The sequence below is a fragment of the Drosophila simulans genome, chromosome X (genome assembly GCF_016746395.2).
Source record: "Drosophila simulans strain w501 chromosome X, Prin_Dsim_3.1, whole genome shotgun sequence".
In the NCBI taxonomy this organism is placed as follows: domain Eukaryota; kingdom Metazoa; phylum Arthropoda; class Insecta; order Diptera; family Drosophilidae; genus Drosophila; species Drosophila simulans.
Window position 1 is genome coordinate 20,822,513 of NC_052525.2, and position 24,629 is coordinate 20,847,141.

Here is a 24,629-nt window from a genome sequence, read left to right on the forward strand (position 1 = left end):
AATTAACTCTTTTAGAAAACTCTTTTTTAGAAAATATTTATAATTTCGGAACTTTACGTTGGACAAAACCAGACACTGCTATTCTTATGAACAGCCTAAAAGTTGTGAATTTGCTCAAGAATGTAAATAAGAAGAGGATAACAGGAAAAACTAACGGGATTTTATTTTTTTTTTTGCCCTATCTACACATTCTATTTTACAAAAATAAGTGGAATAAAAGGTGAATTCAGAAAAGGGACATGAAAAACTACTTTGTGTTTCTTAGTTTCCCCCGCACTGCTATTTTTATGAACACAGCTGTATATTTGAATACTTTAGAATACGGTTTACGGTTTTTGTTTCAAATTTTTGAGTGATGTTAGCTGTAGGGGAGATGGAGCCATCCTAGTCGCCTGGAGCGACACCGACGTATTTTTAATGGGCACCCTAGGCTGGGTGGGTGCGCTTGGTCACAACATCTGCGGCCGCTTATTGGAAATTCATGCTATTGTTTACTTTTTTGTTCGCTTGCTTGTTAGAGATCGCTGGTGTGTAGAGTTGTGAGACGGCGATAGTTATCGATATTTATATTATATTTATAATGCGAGCTGAAAGTAACAAATAGAAAATAGTTCGGATACTCAATTTTGTAACTAACAATAACTCAACATTTTCTAAAATGCTTTCGTTCGCACAATGCAAAAGGAAATATTTGGCTTACGCGGGTCCGATTAGAAACATTTAGAAAACGTATATTCATTTGATGGCCTCATATTTGACATAAATATTGTGCTTAAAATCGAGCAATCTGTTTAATACTCTCAGTATTCTTTACACAGAGAAACATTTTTCAAATTTTCGAGCGTATATTTCGTACCGATACATTTTTCCAATGATCTGTGTGTAAAGCAACCCTGCTTGCGAGGCCAGTGTTGGAAGACGCCGGTTGGCAAGAAAGAGACAGGGAGAGAATAGAAGGAATGGTTCGTTTTTGTTGGGTGGCGGTCCATTGGGAGTCCATTGATAAGATAAGAGCACCAAAGATTCCCGGCCAACCGCCAGGGGCGTAGATAAGCGTACCGATTTTAATTGGGTAATAAGAGGGGACAAGATGGCGATTAATTTTCGATCGGGTTTCTTTTCTTCGCTCACGTGCAGCGCAAACAGCTGCTGGGGGTGGCCCATCCCCTTTCTGCCCCTCACCTACTGCTTCAGCCATTTCTCTCAAGCTTTTTGGACGAGCTTTCGCCGTGTTGGCCTTAATTTCGCTTCATGTGTTTCAGTTTATTCGCGAATTCAGACCCTTGCGCGTGCTCACGCTCTGTGCTGCAGCAGCAAAAACCAAAACCCTCGAAAAGAACAACATTGACTCGAAAAAACCGAAAAATAATTATAATTGTACTTGTACTTGTGTGTCTTTTGTGAGGTGAGCAAATGCGCTGACAGAAACGGGAACTTTTCTACTTTTCTCGCAGGCTGCTGTGAGAAGTTTGTCAAACACGAGTTTTTCCGGAAAAATTATTTGGCGATTGTACAAAATTTCATTGTTTACCCTTTTTATTGTCTTTGGGTTGTTGCTAGTTATGTATCGTAGTTTGTTTTTTTGAAGTGACAAAACAACCGTTAAAGCAAAATTTATATCGAGCCAACCCGCAAAACAGGGTAAAAAGTTAAAGAGCCAAGAGAAATTTTGCAGTGTACATGTGAGTGTCTGTGTTGTATTCGTATCATAAAAGGATCTCTAAAAAGCGAGGTAGAGAGCAGTAAGCAGTGTTATATAATAGGTACAATTCGCCGCATAGCAACAAAAAAAAAAAAATGAAGAAAAAAAACAAGAAACCATTCAGATGAATTCGCAATTTGAGTACGCCAGCTCCCTGTGCCCCTTTAACTAAGGCGGCCAGAGCGAGACAAAACTTGATATAGGCCATAATGAAGTGTAATGAAATCTGTGCAATGAAACCCGCCAAGTTTTTTCGATTGATGATTGCAGCCTCTCGTCTGGCGATTATTTAGCGGGCAGCTAATTAATAAATAAAATGAAAAAGGGAAAGGGGGTTAATGGGTGGAAATGGGTGAGAACGAAAATGGGGGAGAATCAAGGAGAGCCGCAATTAACACCAATTAGTGTGCGCTTTCGGCGCATTTCAATTAAATCAAAACAAATGCCAAATCAAAATCTAAATCAAAATCAAAGGGGCTCATATGCCTGTGACGTCACACAGTCGCAGTTACAATTACGGTACAATCTCGGTTACATTTACAGTTACATAAACGGGAGCGAAGCGGCGAAAAGGATTTTCTCGCCCTCGGGTCCTTCCTGGTTTCGCTTCGTTGAATTCGCCGTCAATCGCCTAACAACTCGCCCCATTTTCACGCGTCTTCGTCGCATTTGGTTTCGTGCTTTTGCGGCGTATACAACGCTCAAAGCGTAATAGAATAAATAATAAGAACGAAGTAAGAAGAAAACCCAAAAGACACATAATAGCGAAAGATAGATTTCTGGCCAGAAATTGAGTTTTTTAATTGAACATTTCGAAGGTGTACTCGCGTACGTGTGATTGTGTTGTTGTGCTGTTTTTTCGGCTTCGCTCTCCCTCCCCGCCTCACGTTTTTCGCATTTGTTGTATAACATTCGGAGCGAGCGAAAGAGGGAGAGCGAAAAGCTCTCCGACAAAATCAGCTGTGATCATTGGCGTTGGCGGGGGGATTGGGGGCCAAAAACACAATTAGGCAAATTGTTGCAAATAATATGTTTAATATGTACTGATTTTACTATTTTTATAAATTGAATTTTATTATTCATTTGTTTATTATTATTATATTTATTAGATATTAATTGATTTGATAACAATTAAATCAATCTTATATGATTTATTGAAAATCAATGCTTATTTTGAAACAGCCGTAAAAATTTTTAAAAAATTTGTAAAAATTTTTGTTGTAATCAAGTAGAAAACGAGATAATCACCTTTAGTAATCTCTTTGGGGTACGCCACTGTCTTCCCTCAGATTCGTAGTGATTTGTAGTGGTAATAGTGAAATTACCTCTGATTGGCATTGTTTTTTGCAGCAACAACCGAGATCGGAGTGCGTTTCAATCACCGTCTCAAAAGCCGAAGAGCAGAAAGCGTAAATAAACCGCAGAATCCCTTGTAATGGCTCTACTCCGTTCGCTGAGCGCCCAACGAACAGCCATCAGTTTGGTCTACGGCCGTAATAGCAACAAGTCGAGCAATTCCGTGGCCGTCGCCGCCTGCCGGAGTTTCCACCAGCGCGGCAGCAGGAGCACCAGCATCGCCGGAGAAGGAGCAGCATCGGAGTCCACGAGAGGAGTCAATGGAGCGCGCTTCTTGCACAGCGGCGAACGGCCGTTGCAGGCCTCCACTCTGGTCCAACCGGAGCTGGTCTCCAGCGAGACGTTGAAGCGATCGATGAAGCAGGAGTCGTCCCAGGAGAAGAACCCCTCGCCCGCTGGCTCGCCGCAGAGGGATCCCCTGGACGTGAGCTTCAATGATCCGATTGCCGCCTTCAAGAGCAAGACCACTGGAGAGCTGATACGCGCCTATCTCGTCTACATGATATGTTCCAGCGAGAAGCTGGTCGAGCACAACATGACGGTGAGTTAACCGGCGTCCCGCGCTCCTCGTCTGCCGAGTCCTGCGACCTTTGACCCTTGTATTGGTCTAAACCATCGACTAGCTGAGCACCCCTCTCTGTTTCTGGTTCATTTTGCTGAGAAATCTGGGGCTCTGTTAGTACTTAGCCCCTGCTGAATGCTTTCTTAATATTACAATTAAGTAACTACCTATAGATTGTGGCCGATTTCGAAACCATTTGTTCCAACTCTCGCAGTGTCCGCTGACTCTTCGCTTCTTCTGTACTCTTCTGCTGCCTTCAACTTATAATAATTCATTCATTTAGTTTAAATACTTCCTTTAAAATGCTTTCTTTAAATATATTCATGTACATGGATACTCGGAGACTTGAAGAGCAAACAAAAAGTTATGAACAGCTAGGGCTATTGAATTCCAAGGCTAATGGTAAAGTTGTGTAAAAATGAACGCAGATGAATATGTAATTTTTTTGTTTGTTTCCTTCTTTCTATTCATTCATTTGCCTTATTCATGAATTTGTTCGATCCTGCCACGCTTCCATTCGCTTGAGTCCGATTTTCCGGGCAACCGAAGCCCGTGTCAGGTGACTGGCTGCCTTCCTTCCGATTTTCCGCCCTGCTTCCGCTTTTCAATTCACCCGACCCGCAGCGGGTTTTCGCCTGCTCCCCTCCCCGTGTTGATGAATTCCTGGCTAATTGCTTGTTGCATTTGTTGCCACTTTCTGGCAGGTGCTGCAGTCGCACAGAAGATTGAATGAGTGCCTGATTGACGGCAGGAAAAAGGGAAACTTTGGCATGCAAATTGCCGATGCGATGGCGACCTTGCCCGGTCCGCTGTTTGCTCTTAACTCGTGCGTATTTACTCAGCGAGACGTATGGATTGTGTGGACTGTGTGGGACTGCATAGTATAGGTCGTTATATAGTCAGGCCCCCGAATGAGCGCCAATCGGAATCGTTGGAAAACCCCTCGCATTTCCCTCATTCTCTCTAGCGTGCTTCTATTTAATTACGTCGGCGATCGTTTGATTGCTTATCGATTACTCAAAGTGCCCTGCGTCGCCAAGACGGTTACTTATTTATCATTTTTCCGCCCCGCTCGATGCAATTTGCATATGTGGGTATATGGGTGGCTAAATGGACGTCACAGGGAATGTGCGCACAGCTCCCTGGGACCGTAGCCATCGCATCACATGTGGCATTAGTCAGGCATCGACTTTGCCCACATATCTCAGCCATTCGCTGTGATGCACTAGAAAAAAAATTGGTAAGCCATTTCTTTACCAGACTCGGCAATCTATTAAAAAACATCGTTTGCACAATCGATTTTGAGCGTTCTGGCATTCAATTAGTTATACTTTTGGTACTATATATAGTGAGAACATTCACAAGAACTGTTGCTCACAGTTCAATAACACAATTGAGGTCTCATATTCGGTTGAATTTGTATCAGAGTGTACTCATTTTTCGCCATTTCTATTTACAGTAGCGCGTCGATTGCTTTTGGGGACCGAGAGGTGTGGGTCTCGTGATATGTGAGAATGGGTTGGGTATTCATGGGTAAAAAACATGGTGGAGAGTGGGACACTGTGGCCGGTGGCAGGTGCCAGGTGACCGGGGGTGGTGTTGGCTCTGGGGCAGCTTTTTCTTGGGGCCAGAGCTCAACGGCAAACACCTGTCCTCGGTTTCGAATTGTCTGCCAAAGAAAAGCAAAACATGCCATACCCAAAAAACAAATATAATGCGAAACGAGAATTTGTTTTATGTAACCAGTTTTGGTGATGGTGTATTTATATTGTCGGCAGTGTGTTCTTTCGCCAACTTTGTACTCAATTAATTACTTTAGTGTTCTCGACAAAAACCGGTTCCCCCAGACGGAGAATGCTCTTTTCTTTCCCCACCTGTCACTTCTCAGAATCCCATTCATCTGATGGATCCCGCGTCAAGCAAAGCACACACGTGCAAGGGAATCATTTATCAGAGGCCAATGCTCTTGTGTTTTCCACCTTGTAAGGAATGGGTTGCGCGGAAACCGGAAACTTGGTGATTCCCAAATTAGACGATCTCTTCCTGTCCTTATCGCCAGGTTTTATTAAGTGCAGTTTAACAATTTTTCGTTTTTCACAAAGCTGGATAATGCATTGCGAGTTTTTTAAATAAATAAATAATCCCCAAGGGATAGTGTTGTCTCTAGTCGCATAATCCTTGCATCAATAAGTTTGGATAAGAGTCTGTACAATCTATTGCGTTATTTTTTGGCTTTTCAGGAAGTGTTTATTTCTGGATCCGCGGCGGGTCGTCTTTCCTTGGGCACTAGGCTCGTGTTGGAAAGGTGATGTTTATGTGCGTATTTAGCTGACAATCGTTTAAATGACATGCAGCCTCTGAAGAGTAATACACATTGACGCCTCCGCACTTTTTGTCGCATTTTTCCACGCTGTTTTGTTGGACTTTGGCAAAGATTTTGGCCTTGACTCCGTTCACGTTTTTTATTTTGCCAGTTGGCCAAGTTCCAAATGATTTATGTGCGATCCAGGCGCTGAAAAATTGAAAGAACCCGGGCGAAGGAGGGATCTCAGCTAGATTCGATGGTTATTAGTTGTATTTTGCAAAAACTCTTTGTCCTTGATACATATATCAACTTTGTATTGCCTAAAACGGAAATTAAAACTATCTCGAATTCAATTTTTGACGCCGCAAACAACATGACAAAATACCGAACAACACCAATAAATCGACTCACAAAAACTTACAAACTTACTATGTATGCCGCATAAAACCGATCAAAACAAACGAAAATTTCGCAGCTTATGAAATGGTCAAAGAACGTATTGGGTCAACGGTTATTTACAGCATTGATGAAGGCGACCTTCTATGGCCACTTTGTCGCCGGCGAGGATCAGATCAAGATCATACCCACACTGGAAAGGTAATTGCCCACCACGACACTCCCACTCACTTATCGCCTTTTCTTTTCTTTTCTTTTCTTGTTTTTTTTCCGTTTCCATATCGCTTTCTGCCGCCCTATGGTTTTGTGTTTACTTCATGTTATTATTTTGGCCGCGAATCGGGCTGTGAAACGGTTATGCGAAACCCGCTTAAATGCCCACACTTGTATTGTAATGGAATCCCTGACAAACACATTTACCGATAATAATCGAACGAACTCCGATAACGCCGATAAACAGCTGATGAAACTGGCGCGCAACCTGCTCGGCCAAAAGCTCTTCGTCCTGCTGATGAAGTCCAGCTTCTACGGACACTTTGTGGCCGGCGAGAATCGTCACACGATCGTGCCCGCCCTAGAGAGGTTAACCCCCTCCCCCTACCCCACAGCACCCCATGCATCCCAATATATATATATATCCGATACTACATGTGCATATAAATGGTTTCAGCCGAAGTAATAGCACTCGAAAACACGATGGCGTGCTTTTCAAATACTGGTTTAATTCAATGCTAACTGAGTAGCAGATTGAGTAGTTAATAATGACCAATTTGAATGAATAATTCAGAAAGCTTGGGTGCTATTATTACCACCATCCATGTATATGCCACACATGTATGTACATATATGACACACATTTTCCCACTAATGTTCTAAAACTATGTCCAAGCTAAGCGAGCATAAAGCTCTCACTAATAGGAGTCACAAGTCCTGGGCATGTACCAGCATGAAAGATCTACTCGAACATTCAGATGCGAATCGCCAATCCGAATTTGATCCCCCTAACGAAAGAACTTTAAATTTTCTCAACCGCTAACCAAGCCATACTCAAAATTCTTTTATTTAACTAATATTTGGTGATTTTCCTTGGCTTGTTGAAAACGGGAGCTAATGTATTTTGTGCACTTACAGGCTAAGATCCTTTGGCGTTAAGCCGATTCTCGATTATTCCGTTGAGGAGGATATCACCCAGGAGGAGGCCGAGAAACGTGAAGTTGAGTAAGTTCCTGATATGCTGAGGCTAGGCCTTCCACTAAGTAGTGGGAAAACATCCTATAATATTGTATAATCAATGCCTGATATTCATTATCATAGTTGTTCAGTTACTCTTATTTGCATTCTGATTCATTCCCTTTCAGATCTTCCGTCTCCAGTGCAGGCGACAAAAAGGAGGAGGGCAGCATGCCGCAGTACCATGTGGACAAGTCCTTTGCGGATCGGCGCTACAAGGTCAGCAGTGCTCGCACCTACTTCTACTTGAACGAGGCCACCTGCGAGCGGAACATGGAGATCTTCATCAAGTGTCTGGAGGCTGTTTCGGGTATGTTGTTGGCCAGTTCTACTCGCTGGTTCCCGATAGCCTACTCCAGCATGCAAGTTCCTTGAGTTCCATCTCACCATCCCCGACTTCCTCTGTACAAATGTTTCAATTTAGAACGTGCAAAGCAAACGCATCCATTGCTAAACGTTAAGCATGCAATTTGATTTTGTTTTTTATTTGGTTTTTAGTGTACTGAACGAAAGTCATGACATATCGAGCTCTGAGCTTTGCTTTATGCAATCAGATGAACTTTTTTCAAGTCAAATCTTTATACAACTAGAATGTTGTATAAAACAACTTGCTCACTTATGTACAACTCGATATGTCAGTACATATGACTAATATGACCGCTCTAGGTGAGAACATGCCCCAGATCTGTGTAGTTGCCCCGTCCTGCATTCAATGCTTTGGGATTTCAGGCTATTTCCTGCTAGGCTTTCTCCTATTCTCTATCTTTCACATTCTCGATCTCTATCCCTAAAATAAATTAAATTGAATATTAATAAATTCTCTTTTCTGCCCCGCAAATATCCCCAAAATGGCACCAACCCATCGATTATCGAATAACCCCCACATAACTCAAAAACCCACAATCAATTTGAATTCGTTGCGAATGCTAATATGAACAGATGATGATCGCAAGGTGCCCCGGGCAGTGGCCACGGGTAAGCCGAGAAATTACGAACACACAGCCCGAAATGCCAACAAGTAACTCTGAAAACTATCCAACAAGTATCCGAAATACCCGGAAGAGTAACCATTGATGGCCAAATCCGTATTTCGACAGAACAAAGCAAACTAGTTTGACTTTCTAGCCATTTTGTGTGCGTTTTCAGTTGGTTGCTGTAACGCAATGTCGTAGCTTTTGTCGTTGCTTCGTATCTCTGTGTCTTCAGCTCAATCCGTACTCGTATCCGTAGCTCTAGACGCTTTTATGTGCCGTAGTTAGACATATGTGCTATATATCTGTAGAATCCGCTTTACAACTTTCGCCTCTGCCATCGCATTGCATTCACCGATTGCTCTGCTCTTTTTCCAAACGCTTTTCATTTCCAACAACCAACCATCGATTGATCCGAATATCGACCTGCAGGCGCCACCTTCGGAACTGGCATCACCGCCATTAAACTCACCGCCCTGGGCCGTCCACAATTGCTGGTAAGTTCGCACAAAGTAATCCCCTTGAGAACCACATAATTGAGTAGCTTTATTTGTGCGGGAAACACAGGGGTTAATAGGTGTTAATAAATGGGAAAGGAACACAGTTAATTGACGCTAATAGATACATAGTAAAGGCCACTGATTCGTAAACGTATCACTTTCTGCTGCGGCTAAGATTGTAAAATCATAACTCTTAAAATGTTACCTTACTAGAGAAGCATTGTAAATCGAAATACGCTCTTTATCATACATATGCTTTTGTTTATCAACTGATGAACTCTGTTGACCTCGATCCTCCTTTGCAGCTGCAACTGTCCGAGGTAATTATGCGCACACGCAAGTACATGGAGGATATGGTGGGCGGTCAGGGCAATGTGCTGACTCACCACAAGACCATCAAGGATCTCGAAAAGTATTACGCCACGCTGGGCGACAACAAGGACGTGAAGGAGTTCCTGAACAATGTAACTTCCGATAAGGAGGGGTGAGTCCGTTTATATTGTCAAGCCTCTTACCGATCTGACTTTATATGCTCGTCTACCTCATCTAGAATTTTGCATTTGTTCCCCTGGTCGGGCATCGTTGACGAGGATTCGCAGCTGAGCGACACGTTCCGCGTTCCCGATCCCCAAACCGGACAGATGCGTCGACTGATCTCACAAATACCGCCCAAGGAGGAGGAGATGTTCAGGAACATGATCCGTCGTCTCAACACGATTGTAAAGGTAAATGATTTTGGCATTCTAGCTGTGAAATCGTAATAATATGGTATTCCCAAACCTCAGGCTGCTGCGGACTTGGATGTTCGCATCATGGTAGATGCGGAGCAGACTTACTTCCAGCCGGCCATATCCCGCATCACCCTTGAAATGATGCGCAAGTACAACAAGGATAAGGCCATTGTCTTTAATACGTACCAGTGCTATCTGCGCGAGACGTTCCGCGAGGTGAACACCGATCTGGAGCAGGCCAAGCGTCAGAACTTCTACTTTGGCGCCAAGCTGGTGCGCGGTGCCTATATGGACCAGGAGCGGGACCGTGCCAAGTCGCTCGGCTACCCGGATCCGGTAAATCCCACGTTCGAGGCCACCACGGAAATGTATCACAAGACGTTGTCGGAGTGCTTGCGACGCATTAAGGTGGGAATTTCTGGACTTCGGTTATCAGTGATTATCAATAAAGCAAGTATTTCTTAATAACCCCAGCTGATGAAGGACTGTGATGACGATGCCAGGAAGATTGGCATTATGGTGGCCTCGCACAACGAAGACACCGTGCGATTTGCCATCCAGCAGATGAAGGAGATCGGCATCTCACCGGAGGACAAGGTGATCTGCTTCGGCCAACTGCTGGGCATGTGCGACTACATTACCTTTCCACTGGGTCTGTTTCCATAGCCTACCCCTTCCACTTGTCTTCCATGTGTATATAATATGTGTACTCTCACACCTACAGGTCAAGCGGGCTACTCGGCGTACAAGTACATACCATATGGCCCAGTCGAAGAGGTGCTGCCCTACTTGTCTCGTCGTGCCCAGGAGAACAAGGGTGTGCTCAAGAAGATCAAGAAGGAAAAACGCCTGCTGCTCTCCGAGATTCGGCGCCGTCTGATGCGTGGTCAGTTGTTCTACAAGCCCAAGGGCAATTACGTGCCCATCTAAGCTGGCCTGGATGGATGGAATCACTCTCACCCACACACATCCCTGAGGCGGCAAATCGGTTGCCAATTATATCCGGCTGAGGATATCGCCAGGAAATCGATCGCTTCGGACCTATTTTAATGTTTTTTTTTTGTCGTTCTTATATTACTCTAACAAAATTTCGGTATATCTACAGTATATACATATATAAAAACTTGTGTATATACCAAGGTCCTATAAAAGAGCGACAATGTTCAACTCATTGTGTCGTCCTGCGAATCCGCAGGACCTTCTTCGCCCACAAACAACTTCAATTAGAGACGGTAGCACTGAGCGGTGGTAATTTTTGATGAAAATATGTATATTTTTACGTCATGTTGCAACAATAATCTAAACGAGTTCTGTATGTGTGTTACAAAGAAAAAAAATAGAAAAAAACCAACTGAAAAACGTCAAAAACGTAAGAAAGCGAATGTGGGACTTCCACAACGAGGATTTTGAAAAAGGGGATTGAATTAAAGCGAACATTTTTTAGCATCGTAACGAATAAAGCATAAAACGTATGGTATATACATATTATATACAATATAATGAGAGCAAACGTTTATAGAGATATATCTACATAGATACATGTATGTGTATGGCTGCATTTTAGTCTAGATTCATTAACTTCGTGATTGTGCCTGTTCCTCAGTATCAGTTTATCAGTTGTTAGTTGTCCATTCTTCATTTGCAATGTGATTTCATGTTCGTTTTCCCTAAGTTATACCATAAACTATATATTTACATAGAGCAATGGCAGCGAGAGAGGGAGTGTGCAGAGCATTTGTTCCTCCAGCTCGTGGCCATCCCATCTAAAATAGTCAAATAACACTGTTCATAGGAGCCTGGGATAACCAACCGCGCATACCTATACCTAAACCTAGCGAGTTTTATTACGATTATGCTAAATTAACTTAAATGTGTACGTTTAATTTAGCACTTAACGGAGCGATATTATAAAAGTCATTACTATGATAGTCGATGGATAAGAGCCCGCTACAAAACTCTCCCCCTATTTTCAATACCTTTCAATATCCATATCTGTTTTCGCGTTTCGATTTCTCAGACGACAACAACAGATATAGACAGTCAGACTTGGCCATATACTAAGGCACGCAGATCGAACCGACTAGTTTTTCATTATTAAACTCATGATTATTATTGTATTGCATAAACGCTATAAATAAATGAATAAATAATTGTATGAATGTTAACTATTTCAATGACAATAATAAAATGTTAAAAACGAATACGCATGCATCGCTTAAATTTCGCCCCTAATGGTGATCTATTGTTCCTGGGACTCTCGGTATAATGACCTTAAATGGTATCCAGCTGCTGGATAATCGTCGCTGTGAGCTACGGCACACTACTGGCACTTTGGGTTAAGTGACTCGTAGATATTTTTTATTTTCATTTTGCGTCCGCTGTCAATTAGAAACGTTGAGCAAATGATATAGTGCCTTCTCCGTCTATTTGGTTAAGTGGTTACCCAACGCCACAGCGCCGTTTTAAGCATATGCTTGTCAAGTTTCTGAGTTTAAAAAGACATTTACTGGCTTATCGGCTGGATAGGTACAAACACACACATTTTGCGGGCATGCAACATTAACAGAATTTGCATATGTATAAAGAAATAAGCCTAGGTTTGTCAATATGCAGCTATCTCCAACATAGGTATTATTTTCGTTTAATTTTACTCAATTCTAATTTAGGGATAATGGTAATTCAAATATTAAAGTTACTTCATTATTGACTATTGCGACTATAGATACAATTTGTTCCCCTATGACGCCTTCTTTTTTCTCCGGTGGGCAGGACGCCGTTTCCCTAAGTCCACATGGCTTGCCATCAGAGGATCATTGGCCTGCCGCTTGAAGGCAGCCTCGGCGCCATGCTGTCGTGGCTGTTTGGCTTCCGAGGCTCCGGCAGCGGAAGGCAACGTTCCAACCACTCGCTTCAGGGCCTTTGGCACTATGTACTCGGGCATGTCAGAGAGATGACTGTGTACCTTGATGGCGCGCAGAGGCTTGTCGTGCCGAAGCGCTTGCAGATCGCGTTTGTTCTCCTCGAAAAATCCCTTCAGTTTCTCGCAGTTCAGGATCTCTGTCTTTATCTCTCGAATTCGAGTGTCGTGAACAGCTACGCGAGTTGCGGCACGCCAGCAATCCTGAGCACGATAACGGAAGGACTCCACTTCTTCCATTTTAAACTGGTAGTTCCTGAAATGTGCCGTCATTTCACTTAGCAATATTACAAGTTTTAAGATGCTATTCTATACTCACTTCATGATCTCTTCGCCCTCTTGAGCTGCAAAGCTATCGCACAGTTTCTTCGCAACTAAATCGTTTACCTTGGCCTCCTTCGTGCTGACAAATGACAAGACGGAGCCCTTGTTGTTTCCTCTGGCCGTCCTGCCAGCCCGATGGATATAAGACGTGACATCCCTGGGGAAGTCGAAGTTGATAACGTTGTTCACGCACTGAAAGTCAATGCCGCGGGAAGCACTCGACTCCATGTCGCCGCTTCGAGGCGATTTTCGGTTAGTGCCTCCTGGCTTTTCCATATGATGTTCGTCGGAGGCAATGATTATGTCGTAGGTGCCCTTGTTAAACTGGCTAATTGTGTGGATGCGAATGTTGGCCGGCAGCTCTGAGTTCAAGACACAGGCACGGATGCCGAACTGCTCTAGGAACAAGCGAACCCTGAAACAATTTAATGGGTAATAATTAGGAAGAACTATGGTAAGTATTTAGGGGCAGATGGGAATGCCGTCAGCGAGAAGATTAGTTGCTGGTCATGCGTGAGCCAACTGTTGCCAGCTGCCCACTCCCTCCATTTGTGGTTTTATCATCATTGGCTCCTGTGCATCTAAGGGGGGATTCGTATGGTTTACTCACTTGTAACACCGATCGATGCTGTTCACAAAGATTATGCTCTTGCCGCGTATGAGTCTCAGCTTTAATAGGGCGTACAATATAGCCGGTTTGTCGTTTTCCTCAGCCAGAATTCGCTGGTGCGTCAACTGATCTTGCGGCACCAACTCCGGCTCCTCGAGTTTAAGCGTCACCGGGTTTTTCAGGCACAGGCCCTTCATGCGCACCACATCGTCGGTTAGAGTAGCGGAGACCAGGACAGCCTGGTAGATAGGAGGCAGGTGCTTGATCAACCGCTTGAAGTCCTTTTCGTAGCCATAGGCAAACACTAGATCCGCCTCGTCCACCACCAAGGTCTCCACATGCTTCAGATCTACCACGCCACGAGCCTCGGCGTAGGCCAGCAAATTGGCGGGTGTCGCGACCACAATGTCGGGATTTTCAGACAAAGCGTGCCGCTGGGTCACCGTGTCGTTGGAGCTATCGGCAATGTCCGCCACGCGTACAACCTTGCCGCAGGACTCGACCAGCTGCTCTATTACCTTACGGGACTGCCGGCATAGCTCCTTGGTGGGCGCCAGGACCACGGCGCTCACATACTGCTCGCTGGCATTCAATTTCGAGTTAAGGATCTTCTGAATCAGTGGCAGGGCGTAGGTGGCAGTCTTGCCGGATCCGGTGCGGGCGCGCACCACCACATCCTTGCCCTCCAGGAGCAGCGGTATCGCCGTCGACTGGATAAGTGTGGGCTGCTGCCAACCCAGCTGGGCCACCGCCTGAAATATGAGCACAACCCTTTGAAATCTGGAACTGTCGGCCACATGCCGGGGCACTTACCTTAAGGATGCGCTGGTCCAGCTCCAGCTCGTGGAACTGCACCGTTTTCTGGGTCTTCTGGCTCATGCTGGACGACAGTATAAAAACCCTGGAAAATGCGCAGCGCACGTTTTCTGGCCCAACAACAAAAAGAGTGGATTATCGGTATATTGAATTATCGGCGATTTCATCAGTCTATCGATAGTGGAATTGAACTGCTATAGAAATCTATTTTTAAAGGGAAACAAATACATTCAAAATAAAATTAAAATATATTTCAGATATTTAATTAAATAAATAACAAGAGAGAATGATATAGTGAGTTCCCCGACTATTAGATACCCGTTACTCAGCTAGTGTGAATGCGAAAGCGATATTTCATAATTTGTCGATAGAAATTAACAAGACTAATAAAATGTGAAAAAATATCAAACACTTATTTAAATTGTGGGCGTGGCAGTTTTGTGCGGTTTGTGGGCTTAGAGTGGCAACATGGGTCAACAAACATGCGCTACGTCTTTGTCTTAAGAATCTGTATGCTGAATCCTTTTATAGTTCCTAATATCTCGACGTTCATACTGATAGACGGACATGGCCTGATCGACTCGGCTATTGAACCTGATCAAGAATATATCTAGTGATCAAGAATCTAGTATACCCTTTTATTCTACGAGTAACGGGTCTAAAAATTAGCAATTAAATATTTTAAGCTTACATCGTATAGTACCTTAACTTCCTTTCTTGTTTATTAGAGAAATCTCATAATTCGCACTTTTCTGATTTATTTATCGTTCGTCAAATTCACAGTGAATGGATCTCTATGGGAATCGACAATTTCTATAAAAATACGTTTACAGATTCTTCATTCAGATCCTATTTATAAGGTTTTGCCGTATCGACCAGAAATAATATCCGTTGCTATAAAATAACTAAACAATTGGAAGTACAAACGCTACATTTATTTTTTGAGATTTTACCGTATGACTTTAAAGATGACTAAGTTATGATAAGTTTTCAATGTTCCCGTCAGTTTTTTCGGGTTAGATATTAGGTTGTTATGCTCTATTGTAAAAATTCCTCGTATATCTCATGTTATTTTTTCAATGTGATAGACATTAAGGTCATATCGATATACTTACATACATAAGATTTATTAATAAACATAACATATTCCTATAAGACTTTCAAATATTTATTTGTTTAGTGATAAACAAATAAATTTAAACATTAATACAGAGTATCCAAGCGTCGAAAGTAAGAGCGCTCAATACCGCACACAGCTATCGATAAATCCGCGAAAATCGATAGTTCCGCGGGCTCGCGCAATTGCATCCGAATTAGTCACTTTCGCCGGCTGTTATGGACCATACACGTGAAATTTTGACCTTCCAGCTCGGAACTTACGCGAATTACGTGGGCGCACACTTCTGGAACCAGCAGGTGAGTTGTCCCACCCACTTGGCAGCCGGGAGCCTCACGAATTACACATTTCCAGGAGGCCAACTTCAGGTACGGAGACGAAAGCGAACAGGTGGCCGAGGAGCAGCTGCCCAACAATGATATTTTGTACCGTGAAGGGCGCAACGACCTCAATCGTACCACCTACACGCCCCGCCTGCTGTCCGTGGATTTGGCCGGGACCCTGGGACATCTGCCGGTGACCGGCGAGCTGTACGGCAATTTTGTGCAGCGCGATGAGGAGTTGCTGCCCCTGAGCACAGGAGAGGAATTGGAACAGGCTCGCAGGCGGGCAGAGGAGAGCGGCGTATGCGCACCGGAGCAGCTGGAAGTGCAGGCGCAGCCGAAGTCCGCCATTTCCGAATATCAGCGGGATCTGCTCAAGAATGCTGTGGTGCCTGAGAAGAACTATCAGCTGGCAGCGACGGCAAACAGTTGGGCGGACTTTCTTTACGCCCGGTATCACCCGAGAACCTTGAATGTCTTGCCGGGGTTGATCCGAGATCCGACTGCCCAAGCGCTGGGTACCTACTCTGCCGGAACAGAAATGTGGCAGGAAGCCTCCTTTAACGAGGAGTTCTGCGATCGCATCCGTTTGTATGTAGAGGAGTGCGATGGCCTGCAGGGCTTCCACGTGCTGTTCGACATTGATGATGGCTTCGGCGGACTGGCCGGGAAGTGCCTGGAGCACCTAAACGATGAGTACAGCCGCGCGAGTTTTGTGCTGCCACTTCACTATCCCAGGATTACTAGTTATGCCCAAGCGGGTAAGTAAGGTGATTTTAAAAGAAGTCTAGCATATAAACACAGTTTCCCCATTTCCCAGATTCCCGCCTGTCGCACAGCATACGGGTGGTAAACAATGTGTTGGGCTACCACCAACTCAGCGAGCAGGCTATGATGTTCACGCCGCTATCCACGCTGGAGACCATCTGGCGGAACAATAATCTGAAGTCGCGCAGTCTGCCGGGACTCCAGTGGGAGACGGATAACCTCTACCAGACATCAGCGCTTCTGGCCGCCTTTTTCGACACGGCCACCTTGAGTTACCGCCTGCGGCAAACGCCAGAATCTTTGCTACGTTTTTGCGAACGCGTCACTCCAGCGGGCAGAAAGATGACCGCCGCCGGATTAGCTCTGCCATTTGGGCTGAGGGAGGGTCAGGATCTAATAGAGTTTCTAGACCAGAGTGGCGACCACGCGCTGCTCACACAACTCACACCTGGCTGTGAGCCTGGCACATCCTACGTGGTGCAATCAGTGACGGCTCGTGGCATTCCCGTGGAACGTTTGAAACGGCCCAGGGAGCTGGCCGGCGATCAACTTCGGATGGCTGCCTATGGCTGCGATAGTATATCCCATATGCTGCAGCTCTACTACCAGTGCACCTATCATGGAAGTGTTACAAATGCGGCAGCCACACCATTGCCACTAAAGACACAGCTACCTTTTCCCTATGAAATGTTTGCAGCCGGTATATCAGGCGGTGGCTACCGCTTGCCTGAGGGGGCGGAACGCGAGACGGGTAGTCGTGTGGATTCCGCACCCATGCTGGCCGCCCTACAGAACTCCACCAAGCTCGGCGAGCATCTGGACAACTTGCACGCCCAATCACATCGCGTGCAGCTGGCCAAGTTGCAAGCGTATTCCAATTCTTGTTTGGAGCGGGATGAGTACGATACGGCTCTGGATCAGCTGCTTGAGTTCCGCGACCTTTACGCAGACTCGCAGTATCTATAGGATGCTATGGTTTTGGAAAATAAGATTTTGTGATAAGCCTAGGATTATGTACAAAATAAACTAGCGTATGCAGTCGAATTCATGTGGAATCTCAGTCTTTCGGTCATATTTTATTTTGACTCCGAATTATAAATTCATTTAGATCGAACGAAATAATTTTACTAGTTTTTATGCATTTATTTCTGTTAAATTGTAAAATTCAAATTCCAACTTCAATCTATTGTATTTTTACGGCTCTCGTGAAGATGTGGAGACCAAACGCAACCCCCCGATGCACATTAGATTTGCTTAGCTTATAAATGTTCTCGAAACCATCGCTACGGCCTGTAAGTATAAGCTTTATGTGCCATGCTCCTTGTCCTCTAAGGTGTCAGGTTGGTTAGGTTTCCCCGGAGCGGAAGTTGATGGGCTGTGGCCCCACCCGCGGCACTTCGTGATTGGCAGTCTCGGAAGCGGCTTTGATATTTTCGCGTTTCCAGGAAGGCGAGGAATATCCAAAACAAAACAAAAACAGTGTTGTCTGGGCAGAGAATTTTGAGAGTCGTCAATGAAGTTTCCAACAGCGCAGAGTGGGCAAAATTCCCAATTTGATGAGTATTTTAAAAATTTTAAATTCTGAGCGGTTAAACTTTTGTCATTACAAGTCCAATCTTTATATCGATTTATATCTTTAGTTCCTCAGCTGAATTCTTTGACTTTATCTGCTGTTTAAACCGTAGCCTTAAAATATTTGTTTACTATAAATATTTTCCACGTTATATAATTTGTTGGCATACTAAAGTTTGTAGTGTTAAAAAAACATTTGAGGACAATATGTAATTATAGGTGTTTGAGTTTGGAAATCTTATATATCATGTTGGCTTTCACCGTTAGGAAGTTATTAAATTATGCGTGCCGGATGTGCCATTTCGCCCACTGTGCGACCATGACGACATGGACGTGTCCAAAGAAATCGGTGATTTTTTATTTGCATGGCAATCAATTTTTATTCCTGATATCCTCGAAAAGGCCAGGGGCATATTTGTTTATTGGAAAAGTCTTTATTAAAAAGGATAGACTGTATAGTCGAAAAACTGAACTAACAACTGTATTGGGATTAATGAGTTTTTACTTGTACTAAACATAAATTAAATGAATGTGCATCGTGTGCTTTTATTTCTGAATTTCCTTTATCTATGGCAATGTTTCAGCTTTGAAACAGATTTTTTTTTTAAAACTCTCGCTTTTATGAAATATAAAATTGTAAAATAAAAACATCGCAACATTGCAACAATCGCTGTATATTTTTTATATCAAACACAAATCTACATACTTATTCAAGAAGACTATAACTCCATGGACCTACGCAATCACTGGGTAACCGGAATTCGTCTTTTGCTTAGGTTGCCGTCTTCTCCGTTGACCCAAAGGACCCCTTCTGGTCGACTTCACCTTTCCGCGACGTCTACGTGCGGCTACTGGCCGCTTTGTTTAACCTTAACCCTTACGGATCGGATCCAATCGGATCGGGAGCTGGGCCGCTTAATTTATACGGAAATTTATTGTCAATAAAGCGGCAGTAATTGAAATCTCAACGGGAGTAAATCACAATTTTATGGACTGCTAACGGGCGGGACTAGGTGGATGGGATTGGGCTTGGGATTAGGGCCTGGAGAAGGGGGTTCATAATTTGGGCGAGTGTTTTCTGTTTGCCGGTCAAGTTTTCCGCACCAGACCTGCGCGTCCACATTGTTTGGCAAATTAAATTTCAATTTGATTGGCACCGCTCCTTTAACATTCTGCCGTCTTTTTAGCCCAGGTCCTTAAAGCAGCTGCTGTTCTCTAGCTGCTGCTGGTGTGCTTCCGGGGAAAAAGGACCAAATCCGAAATTAAAATTACGCCAACGACTTTAATGGAATATGTGCGTGGAATTCGAAATGCCAAATTGAATAGCCTGCCGAGCTAGTGGAGTGTATATATTTCGTATATTGTTTTTTGCAGCTTTTAATTTCGTTTCGTTTTCATTTTCATTTTCGATTCGGTCCGGTCCGGTCCGGTCCGGTTCGGTCTCCATGTGAATTGGGACGAGTCCTTGCATTAGCATGCAGTCCTGTCACTGCACATCCTGCCACTCACTCCACCTGCAAAACATGCATTTGATTAATGTGGGCAGCACCAGCTCCGATCCAAACACTGGGCCACTGGGTGTCAACTTTTGTAGAATTTAAATTTAATAATCAGGCAGATCTTTAAGCGCCTGCAATGTGGGCATAAAACCAGGCGAGGCATGCAAAATAGTTTCATTTTGTAGGTCAAATTTGCACAGCTCCAATCTAAAACGCAAAAGAAGTTAATGTTTTAACTGGGACACTGGTACACTGAGAACGAAATGCATAATTGCATGGAAATTTAATGTCATCATAAATTCGTAATTATTGAAAACTAGAAATGCCTTAGACCAGGAGTCATTCTACATGCACATAAGCAATGTTGACGGGTTGTGTCCAGCAGCTAGGCACCTTCCAGGTGGCTTGTGTAGGAAGGGAACACTGTGACGAGTTGTACGATCCATTTCTGTACGGATTCAGTGATCTATATACTGATACCACGCGCATTCCGGAGACCAGAAATGGGAGCCACTAAGGCAACGTATAGATTGAAGGTTTACTTATGGATCGCTCCACCTTGATCCAGATCCTATGGTGGAATAAGACACAAAGATCTGGGACATTATCCGGAGGGATTCTAGTGCAGATAATCAGTATTAAGCAGTAGCTTCTTGGCTTTGCCATCAGTATCGATGGTTATTGAAGTCAAGCTGGGGCTGCTTGCAGAAATTATGCGAGTCAAAGTGCAAGTAACTTAACTCACTCACTTGATAAAGAAGGTTAATGGACAGGCAGAGTGGTATTAGACCAGTATGACTGGCTTGAGGAACTCCTTGAGGATATGGTTTTAAAGTGTACTCACTAGATGCGATTCATTTATAAAGGAGAGGATCCATATTAGCAAGGCTGAAGGGATTCCAATTGACCTTTGCTGAAGTTAGTAAAGATCACATAGGCATTTAGTAAATATCAATAAAGTTTCCATACATGTCAAGATTTTACATTTCTTCTTAAAATAAAATTGCACTTCGAATTAGTTTTATTCAACAGATATATCTCCCTTTTAAGTTGACTATTAGCTTTGATTCCACTCAGCTGTATTTAACGATTTATGATCAATCTATCCCAATGTTTTTAATGGGTTCCCAGGTGTCCCGATTTAGAGTTGACTAGTATTTCTGATTGCAGAAAACAAAGCGCACATTATCTCTCTCTGTATCCTGAGCTCCGTTATCCCTTTATCCCTTCGTTTTCAATTAGCTCCTTCAATTACTCAGTTGGTCAGCTACTTAAGTGCTCGGCTTGTTCGCCCACGCGGCAGTTGATTTTTAATTTCTGCCCGTCTTGGCAGCCCCCATCATCCGCACCCGGCTATATCTGTGGTTCCATCGCCGTCTGGGCACTTCATCATCCGGCGGAGCTACTCGGAGGCGGCGGCCGGCACTCGGCTCCCGCGGCCAAAACAAACTTAACAAAGTTAGCTAAATTTGGCCGAAGGCGTCATTTTAACTGCCGCTTACTACCACCCACTCATTCGGCTGCCTCCCACCGACCGCCCTTCGATGTCGACATTTCAATGCCTTTTTAATCTAGAACAAAAGCAAACTTAATTTGCCACAACATCTGAGGAGATAGCAAAAGGACGACAGCAGAGGACCAAAGGAGGGCTACTAGGGGATGCCATCCTCTATTGTACTCGGGGAAATTAGGGGTCTCGCTTGTGGTCGGTAAACATTCTCAAATATACCCGTTTAACATTCATATATTTATGTGCAGTAACTAGGTTGATTTCCGAATATATTTTTCAATTTCTAGTATGCGATTCAATTGTATTTTTCTGTTTAAGCATGTAAACTATTTTATTAAAATTAATTTATTGCCATGTTGAGCATTTACCTAGGTTTATTGTTTGAGTGTAGGCGAAAGGAGAAGAGAACGATTGCGAGAACGTCACTTGACACATAATTTAATTACAACAACACTTTTGGGGGCCATAGCCATCCAGGAGGCGATGGCACTTTGAAGTTAGCCATCCACCACCACCCGCAGCCCAGCCACCCAATCACCCAGCTACCTCCCCCCATGCGACTCCACCACTCAACGCCAGGAGTCGAGTGTTGAATGAGCAACAACTTTCGAGTGCAACGCGTCCTGAATTGTAATTAGTGCCCAGGAGCAGCCAGTTGGAGCCGGATTGGGGAAGGGTTTTTGGCCAGTTCATTTGAAGGGGGAAGGGGAAGGAATGCAGGGGCGCCTCCAGGAGATGGCTTCACTTGATTTATGGAGCGCGCGAATTTGTAATTGTTATTACGTGTAAATGCTCCACTTCAAAACAATCAACTCGCTTCTCGTTTGCCCCTTTTCACCAAACCGTATCCCAGATGCGGCATCCTGGCCATAAATTAGTTATCGGTGCTAATTGTTGAATGGATGAAGCGTGATTTGATAAGGACGTAACCGGTGGTCATTGAGGAAAGGCCAACTATCGTTGGCCCCACTGGCAATGACCCACTGCCGACGGATGTCTACTTAAATAATATATAACGGGGAAAAAATGATCAGATTTCAATCAAAACTAAACCACTACGGCATTTGACATAAAAACAGGGCGAATGTTATAGTCGAGTTGCCCGACTATTAGATACCCATTACTCAGCTAGTGTGAATGCGAACGCGAAATTTCATCGTTTTTCTATCGATAGATGTTGGGGAATAAACGATTAGAACGATTAGACGGCTTTAGGGCGTTGCATCATGGGTCAACAAACTTGCGCTGCGCCTTTGTCTCTAAAATTTGTATGCTGAATCTCATATAGTTCCTGAGATCTCGACATTCATATGGACGGACGGACATGGCTAGATCGACTCGACTATTGATTCTGATCAAGAATATATATACTTTATATAGTCGGAAACTCTTCCTTCAGCCTGTTACATACTTTTCAACGAATCTAGTAACGAGTAAGGAGTATCAAGTGAAATGAGTTTCTCGTCTTAGATACTCGTTACTTACACTCAAAGAAAAAACCGTTCTCAACGATCTAAATTTGAGAATTTAGATTTGAAAATCTAGATTAGATTGAATCATGCTCAGCATATCAGAGCCGGTTTGGCCAATTCAATTGGCAAACCAACTAATAATATCCAAAAATATTTAAATATTCTCTACCCTACTTACAGTGTCTACCGGGGTCTCTTCTTTTATTTGGCTAAACAAAAGAACATGGCAAGATCGACTAAGCTATTGAGGCAGATAAAGAATGTATATACTTTATAGGGTCGGAACCAAATTCTTCTACCTGCTCACCTTTTTTAATACTAATGGGCCATAATGCTTTTAACCACTAAGTCCGTCAAAATCAAATACACTTCAATCGTTCCTTATCACATGCAATTTATAATACATATCATTCCAATTTAGAATGCAACACTTTGCAGTGGCTTATATTCAATATCTAGTAAGTAACCAGAACTGAGAAATAGCCCGTTAATCATACTCATACTTTCAAGTGGTTTTTTCAAATTATTTTTATAAGAAACCGAAGACCTGGAAGTTTATACTCGAACAGTTCGAACACATAATGAAAACAAGAGTATTTATTAAAGGACAACCAAAACGCATTTGTTGACTGGCACACAACCAGTTGAGTGAATGTGTGTGTTCGTTTTGGCAAAGCCATAATCTTGTTGTTTTATAACTTTTAATGCCTCCTAATCCTGTTGCTGCTCCTCGGGCTCATCCTGTTAAGCTCCTTTGCCTTCTCCTTGAATCCCACCAGCACCAGTTGTGTCGCAAATTGACCAAATGCAATTAAATAGTAAACAATTTGGCTTTCATCCAAGCCAGAAACGAGTTCGGCTCGAATAAGTTCTACTCCAATTGGCCCGGGGAATGACTTGCTTCAAATTCTCAATGCATTCCCTAATCGCCAGTGGATAATTTAGCACTGGCGTTACATACAGCCATTTAACTAATTGTCCTAGAATAACTTAACTCACGAAAAGCTTTAGTGTTGGCCGAAGTAATTAAATGGCTGGCGTGGTACTCACATAAACCAAACTGCGATGAAGATCCTTTGGGTAACCACTAATGCTCAAGGATTAACTTAGCTAAAAAGCTCACTTGTTTTGGATAAAAAAATTTTTAATATGCACAGAATTCCGTTTTTGATATATACAATTTTTCTGAACCCGGCCTAACCAAATAGGCAAAACTCGAACGGGAACATGTCAAGCGATTTATTCTGTGGAGGATGCCGTGGAGGATTCCGTCGAGGATTCCGTAGAGGACTCTGTGGTGGAGGACACTGTAGTGGAAGAAGCTGTGGTGGTGGAAGTGCTTGTTGAGGCCTCAGTAGTCGTGGATGTGGTTTGATTGCATGGTGGTCCCCATGGTTTGGGGCCTCCTGGGCCTCCTGGTCCTCCTGGGCCACCTGGTCCTCCAGGTCCACGACCTCCTGGTCCACCAGGTCCGCCGGGTCCTCCAAATCCGCCAGGTCCGCCAAATCCGCCAGGTCCACCAGGTCCGCCCGGTCCGCCAGGTCCGCGTCCTGGTCCTCCTCGACCACGACCTGGTCCACCTGGTCCACGGGGACCCCAAGGACCAGGTCCTTGGGCGGAGGCCACTGCGACCAGGGCAAAAAGAGTGACAAGGATAAGGGTACGCATTTCGTTATCTGATAGTTAACGACTCGAACTGATCTCGGCATCCCCTGCCAGCGGTATATATACCCACCGTCTGTGGAGAGTCTCGCCGGCACATGTGTTCCATCGGTGACGTTTGCGCGTTGAGCAAACTAACGTCAGTGTGGATTGGTAAATTCCACTTTCCAAGTCAGTCACTTCGCAATTGACATTGGCCTTCATTCTGGGGTTCCGTCAGATGGGAAGAATATGAGTTTGTAGACACTTGTTGATTCATGCTTAGGTTTATTTCCAAAATTGTTGT

General features: G+C 43.9%; 4 protein-coding genes and 1 non-coding gene across 11 annotated transcripts; 2 read left to right on the forward strand and 3 right to left on the reverse strand.

Annotated features, from left to right (window-relative positions):
• The first annotated feature begins 1,008 nt into the window (after nucleotides 1-1,008).
• On the forward strand, nucleotides 1,009-11,954 carry LOC6726600 (proline dehydrogenase 1, mitochondrial). Of its 7 annotated transcripts, none has more exons than XM_039297479.2 (12): nucleotides 1,009-1,072; nucleotides 3,053-3,599; nucleotides 6,401-6,522; nucleotides 7,453-7,539; nucleotides 7,680-7,861; nucleotides 8,491-8,526; nucleotides 8,955-9,019; nucleotides 9,328-9,506; nucleotides 9,573-9,747; nucleotides 9,808-10,161; nucleotides 10,228-10,405; nucleotides 10,478-11,954. In XM_039297479.2, the coding sequence occupies exons 2-12, from the start codon at nucleotides 3,138-3,140 to the stop codon at nucleotides 10,681-10,683; spliced, it is 2,046 nt and encodes a 681-aa protein (XP_039153413.1). In that variant the 5' UTR covers nucleotides 1,009-1,072; nucleotides 3,053-3,137; the 3' UTR covers nucleotides 10,684-11,954. The 7 variants fall into 7 exon arrangements, with proteins under 7 accessions (XP_039153413.1, XP_016040285.1, XP_016040278.1 ...); XM_016174261.2 differs by lacking the exon at nucleotides 1,009-1,072 and adding an exon at nucleotides 1,250-1,405; XM_016174254.2 differs by lacking the exons at nucleotides 1,009-1,072; nucleotides 6,401-6,522 and adding exons at nucleotides 1,250-1,405; nucleotides 6,782-6,903.
• A 397-nt stretch (nucleotides 11,955-12,351) lies between these two features.
• LOC6726602 (probable ATP-dependent RNA helicase DDX56) lies at nucleotides 12,352-14,576 on the reverse strand. The gene is made up of 4 exons (XM_002107516.4): nucleotides 14,418-14,576; nucleotides 13,605-14,356; nucleotides 12,990-13,409; nucleotides 12,352-12,926 (listed from the first exon to the last, which is right to left on the reverse strand). Exons 1-4 carry the CDS (start codon nucleotides 14,481-14,483, stop codon nucleotides 12,491-12,493), a joined length of 1,674 nt encoding a protein of 557 aa, XP_002107552.2. The 5' UTR covers nucleotides 14,484-14,576; the 3' UTR covers nucleotides 12,352-12,490.
• Nucleotides 13,474-13,566, reverse strand: LOC120285410. The gene has a single exon (XR_005544708.1). It is a non-coding gene; the product is annotated as a small nucleolar RNA Z30a (small nucleolar RNA).
• A 1,055-nt stretch (nucleotides 14,577-15,631) lies between the features above and the next one.
• LOC6726604 (protein misato) lies at nucleotides 15,632-17,672 on the forward strand. Its single transcript, XM_002107517.4, has 3 exons — nucleotides 15,632-15,836; nucleotides 15,892-16,621; nucleotides 16,681-17,672. The coding sequence occupies exons 1-3, from the start codon at nucleotides 15,756-15,758 to the stop codon at nucleotides 17,592-17,594; spliced, it is 1,725 nt and encodes a 574-aa protein (XP_002107553.1). The 5' UTR covers nucleotides 15,632-15,755; the 3' UTR covers nucleotides 17,595-17,672.
• Nucleotides 17,673-23,807: 6,135 nt separating this feature from the next.
• LOC27208233 lies at nucleotides 23,808-24,405 on the reverse strand. Its single transcript, XM_016183838.3, has one exon. It carries the CDS (start codon nucleotides 24,388-24,390, stop codon nucleotides 23,878-23,880), a length of 513 nt encoding a protein of 170 aa, XP_016040287.2. The 5' UTR covers nucleotides 24,391-24,405; the 3' UTR covers nucleotides 23,808-23,877.
• Between the last annotated feature and the right edge of the window lie 224 nt (nucleotides 24,406-24,629).

What these genes read in the sequence shown, in the direction of transcription:
- LOC6726600 (XM_039297479.2), top strand. Translation starts at nt 3,138, where the DNA reads ATGGCTCTACTCCGTTCGCTGAGCGCCCAACGAACAGCCATCAGTTTG. An exon ending in ATCATACCCACACTGGAAAG is followed by an intron (nt 6,523 to 7,452) that starts GTAATTGCCCAC and finishes GTGCACTTACAG; the next exon opens with GCTAAGATCCTTTGGCGTTA. An exon ending in TGGGCCGTCCACAATTGCTG is followed by an intron (nt 9,020 to 9,327) that starts GTAAGTTCGCAC and finishes CCTCCTTTGCAG; the next exon opens with CTGCAACTGTCCGAGGTAAT.
- LOC6726602 (XM_002107516.4), bottom strand. Translation starts at nt 14,483, where the DNA reads ATGAGCCAGAAGACCCAGAAAACGGTGCAGTTCCACGAGCTGGAGCTG. An exon ending in TGGACCAGCGCATCCTTAAG is followed by an intron (nt 14,357 to 14,417) that starts GTAAGTGCCCCG and finishes CTCATATTTCAG; the next exon opens with GCGGTGGCCCAGCTGGGTTG. An exon ending in GAGGGCGAAGAGATCATGAA is followed by an intron (nt 12,927 to 12,989) that starts GTGAGTATAGAA and finishes GGCACATTTCAG; the next exon opens with GAACTACCAGTTTAAAATGG.
- LOC6726604 (XM_002107517.4), top strand. Translation starts at nt 15,756, where the DNA reads ATGGACCATACACGTGAAATTTTGACCTTCCAGCTCGGAACTTACGCG. An exon ending in CACACTTCTGGAACCAGCAG is followed by an intron (nt 15,837 to 15,891) that starts GTGAGTTGTCCC and finishes ACACATTTCCAG; the next exon opens with GAGGCCAACTTCAGGTACGG. An exon ending in TACTAGTTATGCCCAAGCGG is followed by an intron (nt 16,622 to 16,680) that starts GTAAGTAAGGTG and finishes CCCATTTCCCAG; the next exon opens with ATTCCCGCCTGTCGCACAGC.
- LOC27208233 (XM_016183838.3), bottom strand. Translation starts at nt 24,390, where the DNA reads ATGCCGAGATCAGTTCGAGTCGTTAACTATCAGATAACGAAATGCGTA.